This window comes from Glycine max, chromosome 6 (genome assembly GCF_000004515.6).
Source record: "Glycine max cultivar Williams 82 chromosome 6, Glycine_max_v4.0, whole genome shotgun sequence".
Taxonomy (NCBI): domain Eukaryota; kingdom Viridiplantae; phylum Streptophyta; class Magnoliopsida; order Fabales; family Fabaceae; genus Glycine; species Glycine max.
The window spans coordinates 12,132,867-12,149,827 of NC_038242.2; the positions used below are offsets into that span (position 1 = coordinate 12,132,867).

Here is a 16,961-nt window from a genome sequence, read left to right on the forward strand (position 1 = left end):
TTATTTTCTCTTTTCTATGTTTCTCTGCCACTGATTTAATTGGACTGTAAAAACAAGTTAGTCCACCACAACTGTATTTGCTAGTGTGAATTCCCCATCTCCTTTCCTCCTTTTCATTTTATGGTACGTACATTGATATATAGCATAAGACTTGGTGCATAAATGCGATCTCGAATTAAGCTTTCATATTTTTTGTCTTGCAAATGTCAAACTGGCGAAGCTCTGCACTCTGCAATCTCGATCTCCTGCTAAGGACACAACTAGTTGCACATTCAATCTTTGTCTTCTTCCTAAAGAAACCTCTAGTCCCCCATTCACACAGAGACATGGAAAACTTATCCCCTCTCTAATAAGGTCTGAACATAAAATCTTATACAAACTATCTAAATTCTTCAGTACTAGACCAGTCTTAGCATAAAATAATGGATACACACATAATTACATGTATAGAGACACATGTCCGCACCACGGAATTCAGGAAATAGATAATAACTCCTAAGATAATACTATGAAAACCAAAGCAATTCATCTCACCTTAAAAACAATCAGAGGGGTGATCAATATTCCCCTTCTCCACTCACTGATCCCCTCTATCCCCAGGAAAAACTTATATCATGAATATAAACCTATCATGCAAATTAAGATGAGAAATCCTACTTATATAGCACTTGTGTATAATTAGTTTTTTACAATTAAGAAAGAGATATAAAAGACAACAAATTATTAAAAAAAAGTATTATAAAAAGCGCGTAGAATTCATACGACTCAATATGCACATGCACACACACTTTTATCATCATGAAGAGTTGAGATCCTTGACTTCATTCTCAATATTGCAAGCTACAAGAAAGTTCATTCATGTTTATACAAAGAAAAACCTGGGAGTGATACACACACACACACACATATATATATATATATATATAAGAAATTAAGATCTGCTACCTTCCTAAATCCTAGCTAATTATTGTTCCTATTATATTCCTAATCCTACGTGGCTTAGGGTTTTTTCTTTCTCCCTTTCCTAGGCATTTGATATATCACTTACCTTTGAAGCATTGATATGGGTGCAGTGGCCATGTATATGTTCACAAGAGACCGATATCTTCTCTTCTTCTTCTTCTTCTTTTTCTTCGGCTGATAAACCTTGTCTTCCCCGAAAATCTCTCGAATCTTGTTGGCTGCAGTTATGTGATGAACCTCTTCCCCGTCACAGCTTCTGTTCCTCTTCCCGGAAATGTTGTCGCTGCAGCTGCTATCTTCGCTCAGTTGAATAAGATGCTGCGCAGCTTCCATGTCTGACTCCATCATTTGAGGTTTGCTTTTACGTGAAGGAGATGCTTCAGCCATTAGACTGATTCTTATTCAACGAATCGAAGAAGAAATAGATCTCAAATATTGAAAACTTGTTAACTGATCATCTTTCTTTTCCTTTCCCTTCTCTCTCTTGGTGCGTGTGTTTCTCCTCTATGTTATCACGTGTTTTGCGTGAGTTTCTTTGATTTTAGGGTAACGAGAAACTGCGAGGTTGGTTCTATGAAGATATGTAGTGGAGGCATGTGTGTCTCTATTTAAGGCAGCAATCTCAATGATGTTGTGTTTTCTTGTTTTATTTAATTTGGAATTAATTTTATAAAATAAAATCTTAACGTTGGATTAATTATAAAGTTATATTGTTGACTTAGGGCTGCTTTTAACTAGTCTTCAATCTAACGGGTCATATTCATACAGTATATGCAATGCAATCGTATTCCGTTGAGGTGGTCAATCATGTATATCGTGTTGACCATAGTCATGGAATCAATGATTTCGATTTTTGAGTCTTTGGTAGAACTTGGAATTTTGGAACGCTCCTTATGTATTGGACTGAGTTGGGTGGACCTATATCGGTAATTTCGCTTTAACTTTATTTTTTTGGAGTTAAAAGTTGTGGTGTTTAATCGAGAGTTCAGTCCACTTAGCACTCGTGGCATGGAAACCTTCAAATTTCTTGCACAAATTTATTTATGCTATATTATTCTTTATATTATGTCACTCATCTTATCTAATACTTGACAATATTATTAATAATTGTTACCTCCAAATTTTTTTATCAAAATTAATTAAAATAATTAAATTTCATCTAAGAACAAAAATAGCATAAATTGAATAAATAAAACATTGAGAATGACATATTTTAACAACTTGATTATAAAGCATTCTTAAATAGTTTTGTAGCTTATAAATATAGAAAATTAATATAAAATTGATATCGATTAATACTACTTAATATTTTTATATAAAAAAATTACCTTAGGTCTCTCAAATACCTAGGAACATCTTGCTTAATACATAAAGCCGTAAATAGAATATAAGAGATAACAAATTATTAAGAAAAATAAACATAAATGTATTTGGGTCGTTCAACTAAAAGAAGAATCAATGACTAAAATTGAAAATGAGAAACTCCACACGATGGTGTTCTATTTCAAAACGTGTCCTGAAGCCGACAATGACACCATCTTCATGGGGCCTCAACAAGTATGAAAACCAGGAACCCATCAAACGATTTTCCCAAAGACATTTGGTAACCCTAATATTTCCATCTTCTTCTTTTCCCATGTATGAATCTGTGATTGTTGGTCACGACGAAGCAATTGGTTGTTAGTTGCGGTCACACGAGAGTGAGGTTAGGGATGGTGCTGGATGACAGATATGGACAAGAGGTGGGTGGCGGTGGTTTTTGGATGGTGGTGGGTGGTGGATCTGAGGTCTCATTGATGGTGGTGGTTATGGAATTTTTGGGTCGTGCTGGTGTGTTTCGAGGAGGTAGGCTGTGGTGGTTGATGGGGTTTGAAGAAGATGAAAAATGTTAAAGAAGAGGAATTCTATAATTTGTGACACTTTTTAACTCCCAACAAATCATAAAGAGAGTAATTAATTATGGAATCAAAGAGAAAGTCACATCTAGAAAAGAGAGCATTAGTATATGAATTAACTGAGTCTAATTTCAATCTATAAAGTAACCTATCTAATTTTTAGAGGATGAAAAAATAAAAAAAAATTTATAGGAATAAAATTCAAATTTCATCAATTTTATATCAATCAAAAGTATATTTTAATCATTTTTTTCCACCAAAACTTAACTTGACACTTGAATAAAGACTTTTATGTATATTGAATATAATAAAGCATAATGACAGATATCATTAGGACATTCTCTATGCCTCTCAAGTCTCACCAATCATCCTTGTGTCGAATCTTCACGTTGCGGACTTGCGGTTGCTGTTTTGTGCGAAGAAATTGCTCTGTTTAAGGATCGAATATTGTAAAAAATGACAAATAACATAATATATAATAGAATAAAAAGTTTTAAGTTTTACAAATTTACTAACTAACCTATTAGTTCAGTTGATTAGAATGTTGTGCTAACCTATTAATTCAGTTGGTTAGAATGTTGTGCTAATAATACAAAGATTGCATAAACCTGCATGAGCCATTAGTTAAATTTTAATCATTTTTCTTATCTGTTTAAGAACTATTATTACTATACCCTTTCTCACTATCAAGCATCAAGTAAATCTTCACTATACGAAGCGTCAACGATCACATTGATTTTATAATCATCTCCCATACATATCAGCTGGTACCATTGGACCCCCTATATTATTTTATCCTTCGTCATGAAACAACAAAAGAATTGTTGTTAATAAAATGCTTGTGAGTTAGAGATGTTCTGTCTTTTCTAGATTTGTTTAGCAGTGGTTCGCTAGCCATCAAAACTTCTGTTTTCTATAGTGACCTTTAAATTAAGAAAATGATTGTTAGGCATTATTTATTTTTTACGTCTGTCCAATGCATCTCTTTTAGATAGGTGCCAGCACTAGAATTTATGTGCGTAAAATATGAAGTAAATTAAGATTTTTTTTAGGGGAAGTAAAATAAGTTATATGATCGATTAATAAATTAAATTTATATAAATATAAGATCGATGACGTGTGTGTAATACATATAATATTATGTGTTAAATTATACTTGTGAAGCCACCAAAACGTAAGCACGAAGCTTTAAGTCGCAAAGTAACTTCAATTAAACATCCGTTATTTTTTATTTGAATTGAGTAAAATTAATACAAAAATAATTATTAATCCTAAAAAATAATTTTTATTCAAAACAAAAATAAGTTAAACATTTAATTTTGTTTAAATATATATAGGAAGAAAAGTTATTTTTAGAGATGAAAATACTAAAGCAGTGCATAATATAATTAGAATAATTATATTTTCAATATTTATATTATATAAAAAGAGAAAACTAACGGATGTTTATATATTCTAAATAAAAAATAACTTTCATTATATTTCATTAAGTAAACATTTCACGAGAGAGTCAAGGAGAAGGGGAAAAAATATAATAAAAGAGATGATATAATAGAAAAGTAAAAGAAATTATAAAAAATATAATAATAATAATGAAAGTGAATAACACTAATCGTATATTATATTTAAGATACCTTTCACGAGAGACGTTGGTAATTTTAAAAGAGACATTGGGTCCATAACATACGACAAAACGTAAATTGGGCTAATTATGTTATCTTGTAGTTCTTAGTACTTACGTTGAAATGTTGGGAACAAAAACTCAATTTTTTTATTTTTTTTTTACTTGAGCCGTGCGCTGAATAAAAAAAAAAAAAAGCAAGTGAAGCCAAAATAGAGTGAACTATTATTTGGTGACTCAAGAGTTTTATTTCATTTCAACAAAAAACACATCCAGTGATACAACGATAAATCTCAATCATTCATGCACATTTTTGAGAACTTTAATTCCTTTCCACTGGGACTCCATATAGTAAGAAGGATCATTTTGAGTATAAACTCCAAATTTGAAGTAGTGGGAGTAACCGCCATGGCCTGTTGCTTCGTAAACCTGAACCCTATCAAAATAAACCTTCACATTTGAGGCCTCCACATCGTGGATCACATTTAACTGAAACCATCTTCCCCATATGTTTGGAACAAGGATTGGAGCCTCATAATACTTAAGCGAATCGTTGTAGGCTCTAACCATTAGGGTTGTCGCACGAGGAGGATCTGCCCCGAACACTTGCATGATGCACACGCCAGAAGTACCATTTGGCACAAACCCCTGCCCTTCAAATTGCCACACCCCAGAGGAATAATCATATCCCTGAAAATCTCATAATACATGTAGTAAATAATGAGCTAAAGAAGATTTGTTTTTCTATTTGTAGTACCAGCAATTAGGAGAATATGAAATAGTTTAAATTAGAAAGTGTTTGAGCAAAGAAAAATGCTTAGCTTACTCTAATGCGGATTTCGGATCTAGGCCGTGTTGTGCTATTTTGGGAGAGAGGTTTGTCTGTGGAATATACCCACAGTTTGTGCACTCCATCTGTGAAGCTGTAGCGTTCAGTAACGGGTAAATCGTAGGGCTTATGATGATCGAAATTGGTGGTGTTTAGTGGGAGTTCAGTGAAACCGAGTGTTAGGTCCATTGACGAGGTGTTTGTCGGATTCATCATTAATGATACATAAAGAACCATGTTCAAGAGTGCAATCTGATACAGAGTGCCCATATCTTCTTTCAATTCAAGATGAGGAATATAGCATTAGCAGCTAAATTGGTGATGCAAGACCAAGTCTCCTGAAACGGCTGTATGTGTCTAGTGGATTGTTGGTTCCAAAATTTGCTTGCTGATGCATCCTATTTATAGATTTTTTTTTCTCACTCTTTCATTTCAAAATTTAAATCCTCATTTTTTTTTCAGTCACGCCTTCATTCGCCTCACACTAGAAAATTAATAAAGTTGCAATAGAGGAAGAGACAGAGAGATCAATTAATTTATGATTGAATGATCGTAATTCGTAAAGTACTTTTACACCATATAAATGCATTTAAATTAAAATCAAATTTATTAAATTTAATTGCTTAAAATAATCCACGTTAACAAAAAAAAAAGTAGCCATCATTTCGTAAAAGAATTATAATTGAGACGAAGCAATGCAGTTAGCCATCATCCTGGGAGAGTTGACTTAACTTTTCCTATGATTTTAGTCGATGGTTGATTGTTATTTTTTAGTAGCTTCCTTAAACATTCACGATGGTTAAGTCTATGACGTGAACTGTCAAGATCAAGGGTTTCCACTCTTGGCTATAATTAACAGACTGATTATAACTATTTTTAGCAAAGGTTATAGTATTATGAAACATGACATCATCAAACAGACACAATACAAGAGTTATATTATTTGTAAACCGTGCTTCTCACAGTCCAAGTAAATTATTCAGAGTCATATATAGTTAACTAAACAAGCTCTTTGCTTGTGTTATTAAGACCTGGAACTGAAAGGAAAGCACTGCATTTCTATTTTTTAAAAATCTGGATATCCCTCCAACGAGATTCCATGTAGTTGGAAGCACCATCCTGTGCGTAAACCCCAAACTTGAAGTAGTGAGTGCTGGCTCCACGGCCAGGTCCATTGTACCTGGGATTATCCTCCCCATTAAGAAAAATCTTCACATTGTTGGCACCCACATCATGGATCACGTTAAACCGGATCCACCTATTATAGATGTTTGGTTCCAGAGTAGGTGATTGGTAATGAGTGAGAGAACCACCATAGACCCTAGTCTGCGAGGTTGTGGCAGAAGTTACTCCACCAAACACTTGCTGGATGCACACCCCGCTTGTGCCACTAGGCACGTAAAAAAACCCTTGAAATTGCCACACACCGGATGTATAATCGTATCCCTGTATATGAAGAGTAATTTTCAAAATCCATTCTCTAATGCACTCTTTAATAAATGAAAATTATTAATTAAAATTTTCTTGTACTACAAAATTTGGAGGGGAAAACATAAAATAGAAAATACAGCCTATAAAAATTTAAAATTTTTAATAAATTTCAATCTAGCTATTATCTTAAAAAAAGAAATATTAATCAATGTACTTAGAATACTGGTTGAAAAATTTAAAATAGAAAGGTTTCATTAACATGTATTTCTAATGTGATAAAAAATTATGTGTAAAATATATATTTTTTCCCTCTAAAATATATGAAATATGGAATTGGTCCTACAAAAATTCCCATTCATTTTAGTTCTTCTGAAATTTTAACAAGTTACATTCATCTAGTATGTTGCCTTTCTTAGTGAGTCTGCTTACGTTACAACATAGTTAACACAGATTCTATCATATTATTTGTACAACAATTTAAAAAGAAAATTTAGTGGTGCTGTATGTTAAAATACTGAATCAACATATTAAATTTACAAATGGAATTTATATACTACACAAATAGCAATATATTAAAGTTTTAGATGGACTAAAATATGATAAAATATAATTTGAGAGAACAACTACATATTTCACATTTTTTTTAGAGGAAATAAAAATATATCTAATCCAAAAAAAAAAACTAGTGTTGTGTTTTAAGAATATTAATCAGCAAGACCCTGAAAAATAAGGGTCATGGATGTATTACTAATATTTCTCATAGACAATGATTAAGCAAGCTACGAGTTGGGGCTTACAGCGATACGAATCTCAGTTCGTGGCTTCGTATTGCTGCCTTGCATATGAGGCTTGTCCGTGGAGTATACCCAAAATCTGTGCACTCCATTTGAAAAGCTGTAGCGCTCGTTGACTGCAACGTCGTAAGGCTTTTGGATTTGCAAGTTTGAGCTACTAGATAATCCAAGAGGGGTGAAGCCAAATGTGGGATCGGCGGCATCGACCAAGGAAAGAGTGGTCAGAGAGATTATTAATGACAAAAGGGTTAGATGCAAAATGGGTTGCGGCACCATTGTTGCAGTTCCAAGAAGACTAACTGGTTTGTGAGAGACAACATTTTCGTATGAGTATTTATAGAAGATCCAGAGTCAATTGGTTCATGTACCATGAGTATGGCTGATACTCTCCCAGTTAATTTGACTTCTCGTTCATACATGCATGTTTTATTTATTTTATCGTGTACCAAAAGAGAATGACACTTTGGATTTCAACGAGTATTAACTTAATTTTTTTTTTTAAAAATCTTATTTGTCTTTTGTCCAAATAAAAATGCATAATTTAATTGTAATTTATAAAAAAATAACTCTTTTTTGACTTAATTCCACCCCTTCTGTGAAATAAAATTACTCATTATTTTAATTAAATTCATATTATTCTATTAAAGAAATATATAAAATAAAACATATGATATTAAAACTACATCTTATCTCATGATATTATGACGTATTCACACTTGTGAATCTTATCTACAAAAGTTCGGCAGTCGGCACCGTATGACCACCTAATGTATTAATACCTCAGGACTGTTTACAGTTTCAAAAAGAAACTGCATGCACGTGGTGAAGAGTAAAAACAACCACAATATATAGTTCCGATAATAATGAAAATGGTGGGGATGACTACGAAAGCACGCGGCAAAAATTAGGAGATCGGTCGATGGTATAGTGTAAAAGTCACTTAGGAATTATATGTTGCTAATTTTATTCATATGTATTTTATACCGAATAAAATAAAATTATTACACGTCTAATTCAGTCTATAGGAGCAAAATTCATAGATAAACTGCAGTTCACATAATGAGGAGTCTCTTTCTTCTTAGAGCACTAGACTAAAGCACACGGCACAATTAATCAAAATTGGCAACCTATTCGGCTGCAATATAATAGACTTGTATTATTTGAGCAACCCATAAAATGAATGAATGCTTACAGGTTATCAGAATCTGATACAGGTATCTGGTATATAGCTATTTTTGTCTCTTCATGAAACCCATACTGTGGTCCACAAAAATAAATGATAGGGTTAATTTTGTAGTCAAGGTTTTCAATAATGCAGGCTGCTATACTCACGCAGTCAGCGTACATTTAATAACAGATTAGTTGTAGAAAATATCATTGTCGCGAGTTGCCTTGACCTTGAGTAATCATACAATGGATTGAGAAAGTTGATTCTTAACATTCAACATTTTCTGCTGATTAATGTCTATATCTTTGCTACTTTATTGTGCTAATTACCTCTCAGAAATCGAAATGATTCCAACATGTTTCCAATCATGCCTAATTTCATTTCTAGTTTTCCTTTGGGTTAAAATCTCCAACCTATATGTGCAGCATCATCTTCCTCATGCAATGCAACTGAGTTAGTGTAGTGAATAACACTTTTACTTAATTATGTCTCTCTTATAGGTTTTTTTAAATATATAGACTGAAATGAGAGTACAGAGATCCCTCACAAATTGATAATTGCATTTAAAAGTCCTCAACTATTTTACTTTGTCTCAATATTATATATCAGCCATTGCCAAGAAATTGTTTTGATCTGAGTAATAATATCCACTGCAGATAGTTTTACTTTTAGGTTTTAACATATAATTACATGTACAAAATAAAATTCTAAATTACCGAAAAAGTTAAAAATGTAACATAGGAAACAATTTTAAAAAAATTAACACATTGACATAAACTAACCAAAATTGAAGGTTTATTTGATTTCTCTCGTTCATGCATGTTTTATCCCATGGCGCGTGTACTTTTTGAAAGGTTGACGCTTTGGATTTCAAAGAGTGCTAGCTTATATATTTTAGTATTTATTTATTTTTTTTAACAAAATGTTTAAATAAAAAAAGTTTAAAGCCTATGCAGTGACATTTATACGGTCATTACAACTCATCTCTTGAATAATTTTAAAATAATTATCTTAAAAATAAATAAATTTATTATATATAATGAATTATGATTGAATAAATGTTATAAAAAAATTTACACCCGACATAACTTTATTTCTTAAGTACAAATGCATAACTTAATTATAATTTATAGAAAAAAAATTATTAATCTTAACAAATTTATTTCTTTATCTATAAATACTTACAAGAAAAAGAAATAATATTAGTTAAACCCTTCTCTCTAAATGTGTCTATTAGTTTTATTTAGTGTAAGAAATACATCAATCTTAAGAAAGAAAATAAATAATGATAATAAGAGAGTTATTCATGGAGGAAGTAAATTTCTCTTCTAAGATAAACATTTAAATCTTATCGAATTATGACGTATTCATTTACTCGTAAATCTTATCTAAGAGTTAGGCACAGTATGGCCACCTAATGCATTAATATTACCTCTGGACCGTTTATAACTTCAAAAAGAAACTGCACGGTGAGTTGTGTGTAGTTGAAAATTTAATCATTAAAATTAATAGAAATTAATGTTAAATGAGCAATTTATTAATAAAATAAATTCATCACTCACTTTGTTTCAAAATAAATGTCGTTCCAATATGTTTTATATAAAAAAACTCACAAATAAATGAAAGATAATGGTTATTTTACAACATAAAAATTAATATTAATATTATATTAAAAAAATAAAAATTAAAAAAATAATTATTAGAAATATTAATGAAAAAACTTAATATTATATTAAAAAATTAACATAACACATTTTAAGATAAAAATTTCTTAAATTGGACACTTATTTTAGGAAGAAATGACTAGTACTAAGTACTAACACATTATTTAGATAAATTTTATATAGATCTTGTTAGAAAATTTAAACCCAGACTTTTTAATGAGACTTGATGAAAATAAATTAATTATAAAAAATACATAAGAGACCCCTTTCACATATGAAATTGATATGTTTCCAATTTTGTTCATCTACTTTGTACTGAATCTCGCTTCATACTGGTATTAAATTGAAGTTATCACGTATAAAATTATTACCCAATCTCTTTCTTCTCGGTGCTCCGGACAAAAGCCCACTGCAGTTCAGACTGCGCGCATACGGCAGTTTATCAATTACATCAAAGGTAAACGTCAATTTTGGCAACCTATATTCCGCCACAATATAGGCTTATCTTTTATTATTTGACCAACCCGTAAAACGAATGCTTACAGATTATCAGAATCTAATAGAGGTTTGGTATCGTTATTTTAGTCTCTTCATGAAAGCATACGGTGGTAGATTAGAGGTTTTTTGTCGTCTAGGTTTTAATGCAAATTGCTACTCAAGCGTACATTTAATAACAAATTGTCAAAAATATCTTCGTCGCAAAGTTGCTTGACCAATCATATATGCAATGGATTGAGAAAGTTGATTCTTAACATGCAACATTGACTATGATATGTGCCTTTTACGTAAGGAAATCTACATTATCGTGCTAATTATCACTCAAAATTGAAAGGACTCCCACATATGTTTCCAATCATTCATCATTTCATTTCTAGTTTTCCTTTGTGTTAAAATTTCCAACCATACATTTATGTGCAACATCTTCCACATACATTGCAATATTTTGATCTTAGTTGTGGTCTTATTATTAAAGGGAGCAGCTAGGCACCCTCTCAGCTTAGACCTGAGGGTAGTGAATGAGAGACTTTTGCTTAATTTTGTCTCTCTTACATGGGGTGTTTGGCAGGGAATTTTTTTTTTAGTATCATAGGTTGAGAATGTTAGATTCCTATATTTAGTATAAATACATATTTTAAAAAGTATTCACAAGAATCTAACGTTTTAAAGAAAATTTTTAATTTAGTTTTCACTAAAACTTTCTCATTGGAGGTGTGAGAATCCAACATTTCTATGAAGGGAGAAGTTTATATTTATGCCTCTCATTTTTTAGAATATGTTAGACATACAAGACATATTTAGAACATTTCAAGAAATATAATGAGTAAAATACACTCACATTTCCTAAGGTTTTTTTAAATTAATTACACACAACATCTCTTTTTTTTTTTTTATTCTTACCCTAACTTCTCTCAATCTTTGAAAACAATACATTGAGACTCATTTATATATTTCACAAATCATTCTTAATATTTAAAAACATTACATTGCCGGTCGTTATATATTACACTAACCATATCTATAAGGGAGGTTATGTTGTTGTAAACATTAAAGAAAGAGTATTTTGTGTAATTCAAAACAAAAAAACTCATGAGACCCAATGGATGTACCTAGCTCAATTGACAACATACATGTTAGTTTGCGAGAAAAAACATGAATTTGATTCTCACCAAATACATCTTTAAAGAGAAATGATGAACTTTATTAAGTGAGATTAAGTCTCAGATGACTAATCTCATAATTTAAAACCCAAAAGGATCTCAATTTGTATGAATGTCTTTGGATCTCACGATAGCCAAAGATCCTAATTACTATGGTTAAAAAAATCTGATGAGGTATTAATGTCATTTGCTTAAACATAATTTTAAGAAATATAATTCCTAAAACACATGTGGATGAAAAAGATCATGTAACACCCCCATAATATTTTATTTAAGATAGAATGTGAAATAAGAATATGAGATGCCGGTCAAGTTGAGAATTGCTTTTAAAGTTTTTAGTTACGCTAAAATATGAATTTGGTCCATATAAAATTTTTGAAGTTCAATTTTAATCTCTTAAAAGAAATATTTTTCTTTTGTCTTTCTAATTTTGAAATGTACCCTCTTTTGATCTTCCAAACACTATCAATTTAATCCACTTTTCATTTCTCTGTAAATTGTAACCTTTGAGAACTAAAAGTGATATATTTCAAAATTATAGGAATGAAAAATAGACAATTTTTTAAAAATGACTAAAACCAAATTTCAAAAAATTAGATTAACCAAAAACATATTTTACCTTGTGTTGTCATGGCATAAGAGATTTTTTATTAGATGAACATATAATATCCTTCAATAATCTTTTGAAACACTGATATGAATTTGTTGGTTCAAGATTATATTTATTTTAGTTATATCATATTAAGAGAGATGTCTCATGACATGCAAAATTATTAGGTCTCTATTAATATTTACATAACACATAATTAAATATTAATTATTAATTATTTTTCATAAATTAAAAATTTAAAATAATATAAATATTGGTTGAAATCATATACAGGAAATATTTCAAGATTTTAATTAATAATTTTTTCATCACATGAGAAATGAAATTAGTGTTATCGAAACTAAATCAGTCATTGATTTGTTCAACATAAATTATTCAGAGTCACAATTAAGAAAAGTATATTTTAGTGGGGCTTAATTCTCACAGTCCAATAAGTAAATTATTTAGAGTCGTCATAATTAATAAAACAAGCTATCTGCTTGTCATATTAAAACTTGGAATAGAAACGAAAGTACTCAATCTCTATTTATTATTTTCTAGAAATCTGGATATCCCTCCAACGAGATTCCTTTTAGTAGGAAGCATCATTCAGTGTGTAAAGCCCAAACTTAAAGTAGTGAGTTCTAGCTCCACGGCCACGTCCATCGTACCTGAGACTATTTCCCCATTAATATAAACCTTCACGTTCCTGGTTCCCAAATCATGGATCACACTAAACCGGATCCACCTATTGTAGATGTTTGGTTCTAGTGTAGTCACACACCAGATGTATAATCATATCCCTGCAAATTAAAGTGAAAACTAAGGCTGATCGTATGTGTTTGCTTCTTAATTAGTGTAAATGAAGAGTAATAACTTTGATAAGGCAATCTCTAATACGTATTCTTTTTCTTACACACTTTTGTATCTATTAAAATCTAAAACAATTCTAAGAAATCGTCTTAAAATGTGTGATATTGGTATTTTTGTAATAAAGAGGAAGACAACGACGGTTTCCATATAATCGTCTTTGTAGAATAAGAAAATAGAGGCACAATGACAAATGTGTAAATTGCATGTTTTGTACAAAGACAGTTTAAATCCAAAAATCGTCTTTGTTTGCTTGCTGATTTTTGGGCCTCAATGACTCAGTCCTTCATTCACTCTCTGAATCCTTCACTCACTAACCCCGTCGTCTCCCGTGCTGCTCCACCGTCGTGTTCCTTGGTCATCGTCGAAGTGCATAAACCTTTGCAGCTGTGAATGATCCAAAAGAAGTGATTCCGTACATAAGCCCAGCCCCAATTTAGGTATGCGTCCTAAATCTTGTATTAAATTAAATTGCAGGTTGGATTATTTTTTTAAGTGATGCATTACTCATGGTGTATCAGTAAAAGTTTACCAATTATTCCAACTCACATTATACGAAGTCAGGAAAAACTTCTTTGAAGTTCCAGTTGATCAATGAACGTGCAGATTTCTCCTTTGCGCTATTTTTAAGGTAGACTGTTAAATGTGCTTCCAAGCTCTTTCAGGTGTTCTAATATTTAATATCTCCTTCTCATTCTAACTAAAGCATGCTCATTTGTCAATTGATTCTCACCTTAGATGTACCATGGCAACCATTATTTTCCACTAATGCACTTAATATGGAACCAACATATGTTCATTCAGACTTTGTACTTCATTTGTGGGTTGACTTATAGTTATCTGATTGAACACTGCAGAGCTTCTGTCAGTTTCCAATTTCATATCATTTGTGAATCCTAAAGTGCCTCTGTTTCCACGACTTGCTCAGGGGAAGTCTTGGGATCAAATAAGTTTTTCTTCATGCTTTGAGGTCCTTCATATTTTGGTCACACAATACTATTCATTACTTCTATTTCTCCTACTATGCCTTTGCTTGTGATGCAGTTCCTAAATATGAAGCATGTTAACAAGTATCCTATGTAGAGTTAATAATAGAGTTGATGTGGGATTGAATTAAAACTTCATACTAAGGATGACTTGCAATAATCTTCTTTAAAACCTCTTCACTTTGTTTGATCTCTACATGACTTCCCTTGTCCCCTTTCTCCCTGATCCAATTTCTACAATTTATGTACCTTCCATATCTGTCTAGTTAGCTTTATTATCTTCTGCACCAATTGAATCAGAAAAAGTTGGACACAAAAATATATTAGGCCAATGTTATTATATATATAGCAACTTATCCAAGAAAAAAAAGGGGTTTGTATTATGGTTATTGACCAACTGGTGTGCAACCTAGCTAAGTGATGAAACGTAGTTATGAAGAAGTACATATGGGGTTACTCAGTCGTATGGGTTTTTCTGTTCTTGATGTTGTTAACCATTGGAGTTAAAATATATAGTATGAATGCAACAAGTGCATTATGCATTGGAAAAACAAAATGGGTTAAAGAACCCATAGTTCCCTACTCCCCTTTTTTGCCTTGAAAAGAACTTCTGAAGGTTTTGTTGTTATGATTGAATAATGTTTTGTGTAAGATGTCTGAATGTTAACAATGATAACTTTTAAGCAAATATAATTCCTTTTGACTTACCTTTGGTAGGGATTCAATATAGTTTTCAGAGATCTCCATTTCTGATAGAGTTTGAGCATTTATGGCCATACCTGCTTTAAGAGCTTGGTTCACATTATCTTTCTGATACTGGACAAACCTTGTTGCTGCATCAGATAATAAGAGTCTAAAGGGAACCTTAGGTGTAGTTATATAACTTTTCTTTTTTGTCTAAATTAGTATATTCTCGCAAGACAATAGTCGGATAATATCATTGTAAATAGGAAAGCTCTCTCTCTCCAAATTTTAGATAACTTGATTGTAGTATATATTTTTCATAAATGAATGATTAGATAAGCTGCGACTGGGTGCTTACAGTGACATGAATCTCACATGATCGCAACATGTCCGTGGAGTTTAGCCAAAATCTGTGCACTCCATTAGAAAAGCTGTAGCACTGCTTGTCCGGAACTTGGAAGTTTGAGTTACTTTAAGGAAGACGGGTGAAACCACCAGCTGTGCCTATGGAGGAAAGAAACAGTGGTCAGACAGATAATCAATAGCAAAAGGATTAGATGCAAAATGGGCTGAGGCACCATTGTTGCAGATCAAAGATGATTAGATCTTTCTCCTCGAATATTTACTATGTTTTTTTTGGAAGGCAAATATTAAGTAGTATCTGCGAGGAAGAGGCTTGATACTAATGATATATGGACAAGATTTTTGTTCATGGTTGGCAAGAATATGGTTGATATTGCAGGTTAATTGATTTCTTGTTCAACATATTTATTTCATCGTTTTGAAAACCTAGAAAATGATACTTTAATTTGGGTTTCCACGATTATTAATAATTAAGAAAGAAAACAGAAGTAAAGTCATTTGAGTTTCTTTTATAACTTAATATTAACCTATATATTTAATATTTTTTTAAAAAATTATCTTATTCATTCATCTTTTGTAAAAGTAAAACATGCATAACTTAGTTTTAATTTATAGAAAATCTTTATTGATTTTACTTTTTTATTTCCTTTTTCTAATTAAATGCTTACAAAGAAGAGCATTTGTACTAAACCAGTTGGGGCCCAAATATCCTATAACATGGAATGGTCTCACTCCTTATTTTCTTCACGCAGACACCACAGTTGGGGCCCAAATTCTACTAGATCGGACTGCCATAACCATTGGTTTGGAATTGAAGTAGAGGAAATTGTTTTTAGCCTTCTTCATGGCACCTTGCATTCTCTTTCATACCTGCAGACACTTTAAAGTTTAAACCCACGAGAGCTTTTTTTTTATAAATAAATATTAATTGTTAGTTTGGTAATTGTCATTAACGAGAGATATTCAAAGCTAATACTTCTCTTTCCTCTCCTTTTTTTTTTTTTTTTCCTTTGAGTCACCTATTCAATCCTATAAGATATAACTTCTTCCTATTTACAGATGAAAATTCCTTGCTATGCCTTTGCCCATTTGACTCATTGCTGCTACTTCAGCTTCTTGGCACTTCCTTCAACGCCATACTATAACTAAGGGTGGTTCTTGGTCCCCAAACTTCAATTAAATTCAATGTTCTCAGCCTAGTCGACATTTCACGCGTCTCCCACAGTGAGCTTTCATTCTTCCTGGTGCCCACCGTGTTCCTTTTGGAAGGATAGGTCTGCTTAGGTCCAAACGCTGAACATATTGGGTCAAATAATATGGTCCAAATGCTTAGGAGTGGGCTCATGCCTAATAGATGGGTCTAATGATACAAAGTGGAGAAGTTTCTCCAAAAAAAAAATTTAACTTACGCTGAGCTTTTCTTTTTTCTTATTTTTTCTTCTTATG

The 16,961-nt window shown here is 31.7% G+C and overlaps 3 protein-coding genes and 2 long non-coding RNA genes across 5 annotated transcripts; 1 reads left to right on the forward strand and 4 right to left on the reverse strand.

The window, feature by feature from the left end:
- Positions 1–1,044: 1,044 nt before the first annotated feature.
- On the reverse strand, positions 1,045–1,350 carry LOC102659489 (uncharacterized). Its single transcript, XM_014776948.1, has one exon. The coding sequence runs from the start codon at positions 1,348–1,350 to the stop codon at positions 1,045–1,047; it is 306 nt and encodes a 101-aa protein (XP_014632434.1).
- A 3,362-nt stretch (positions 1,351–4,712) lies between these two features.
- On the reverse strand, positions 4,713–6,095 carry LOC100803497 (citrate-binding protein). Its single transcript, XM_003526798.5, has 2 exons — positions 5,306–6,095; positions 4,713–5,169 (listed from the first exon to the last, which is right to left on the reverse strand). Exons 1-2 carry the CDS (start codon positions 5,576–5,578, stop codon positions 4,777–4,779), a joined length of 666 nt encoding a protein of 221 aa, XP_003526846.1. The 5' UTR covers positions 5,579–6,095; the 3' UTR covers positions 4,713–4,776.
- A 131-nt stretch (positions 6,096–6,226) lies between these two features.
- LOC547636 (24 kDa seed coat protein) lies at positions 6,227–7,823 on the reverse strand. The gene is made up of 2 exons (NM_001248763.1): positions 7,537–7,823; positions 6,227–6,754 (listed from the first exon to the last, which is right to left on the reverse strand). The coding sequence occupies exons 1-2, from the start codon at positions 7,807–7,809 to the stop codon at positions 6,368–6,370; spliced, it is 660 nt and encodes a 219-aa protein (NP_001235692.1). The 5' UTR covers positions 7,810–7,823; the 3' UTR covers positions 6,227–6,367.
- Positions 7,824–13,199: 5,376 nt separating this feature from the next.
- LOC121175052 (uncharacterized) lies at positions 13,200–14,750 on the reverse strand. The gene is made up of 3 exons (XR_005892000.1): positions 14,610–14,750; positions 14,032–14,529; positions 13,200–13,869 (listed from the first exon to the last, which is right to left on the reverse strand). It is a non-coding gene; the product is annotated as an uncharacterized lncRNA (long non-coding RNA).
- LOC102659761 (uncharacterized) lies at positions 13,781–15,912 on the forward strand. Its single transcript, XR_001388639.3, has 2 exons — positions 13,781–13,922; positions 14,004–15,912. It is a non-coding gene; the product is annotated as an uncharacterized lncRNA (long non-coding RNA).
- The last annotated feature ends 1,049 nt before the right edge of the window (positions 15,913–16,961 follow it).

Coding starts and splice junctions, on each gene's coding strand:
- LOC102659489 (XM_014776948.1), bottom strand. CDS start 1,350: ATGGCTGAAGCATCTCCTTCACGTAAAAGCAAACCTCAAATGATGGAG.
- LOC547636 (NM_001248763.1), bottom strand. CDS start 7,809: ATGGTGCCGCAACCCATTTTGCATCTAACCCTTTTGTCATTAATAATC. Junction 6,755..7,536: donor GAACTGAGATTCGTATCGCT/GTAAGCCCCAAC, acceptor CTTCATATACAG/GGATACGATTATACATCCGG.
- LOC100803497 (XM_003526798.5), bottom strand. CDS start 5,578: ATGGGCACTCTGTATCAGATTGCACTCTTGAACATGGTTCTTTATGTA. Junction 5,170..5,305: donor GATCCGAAATCCGCATTAGA/GTAAGCTAAGCA, acceptor TGAGATTTTCAG/GGATATGATTATTCCTCTGG.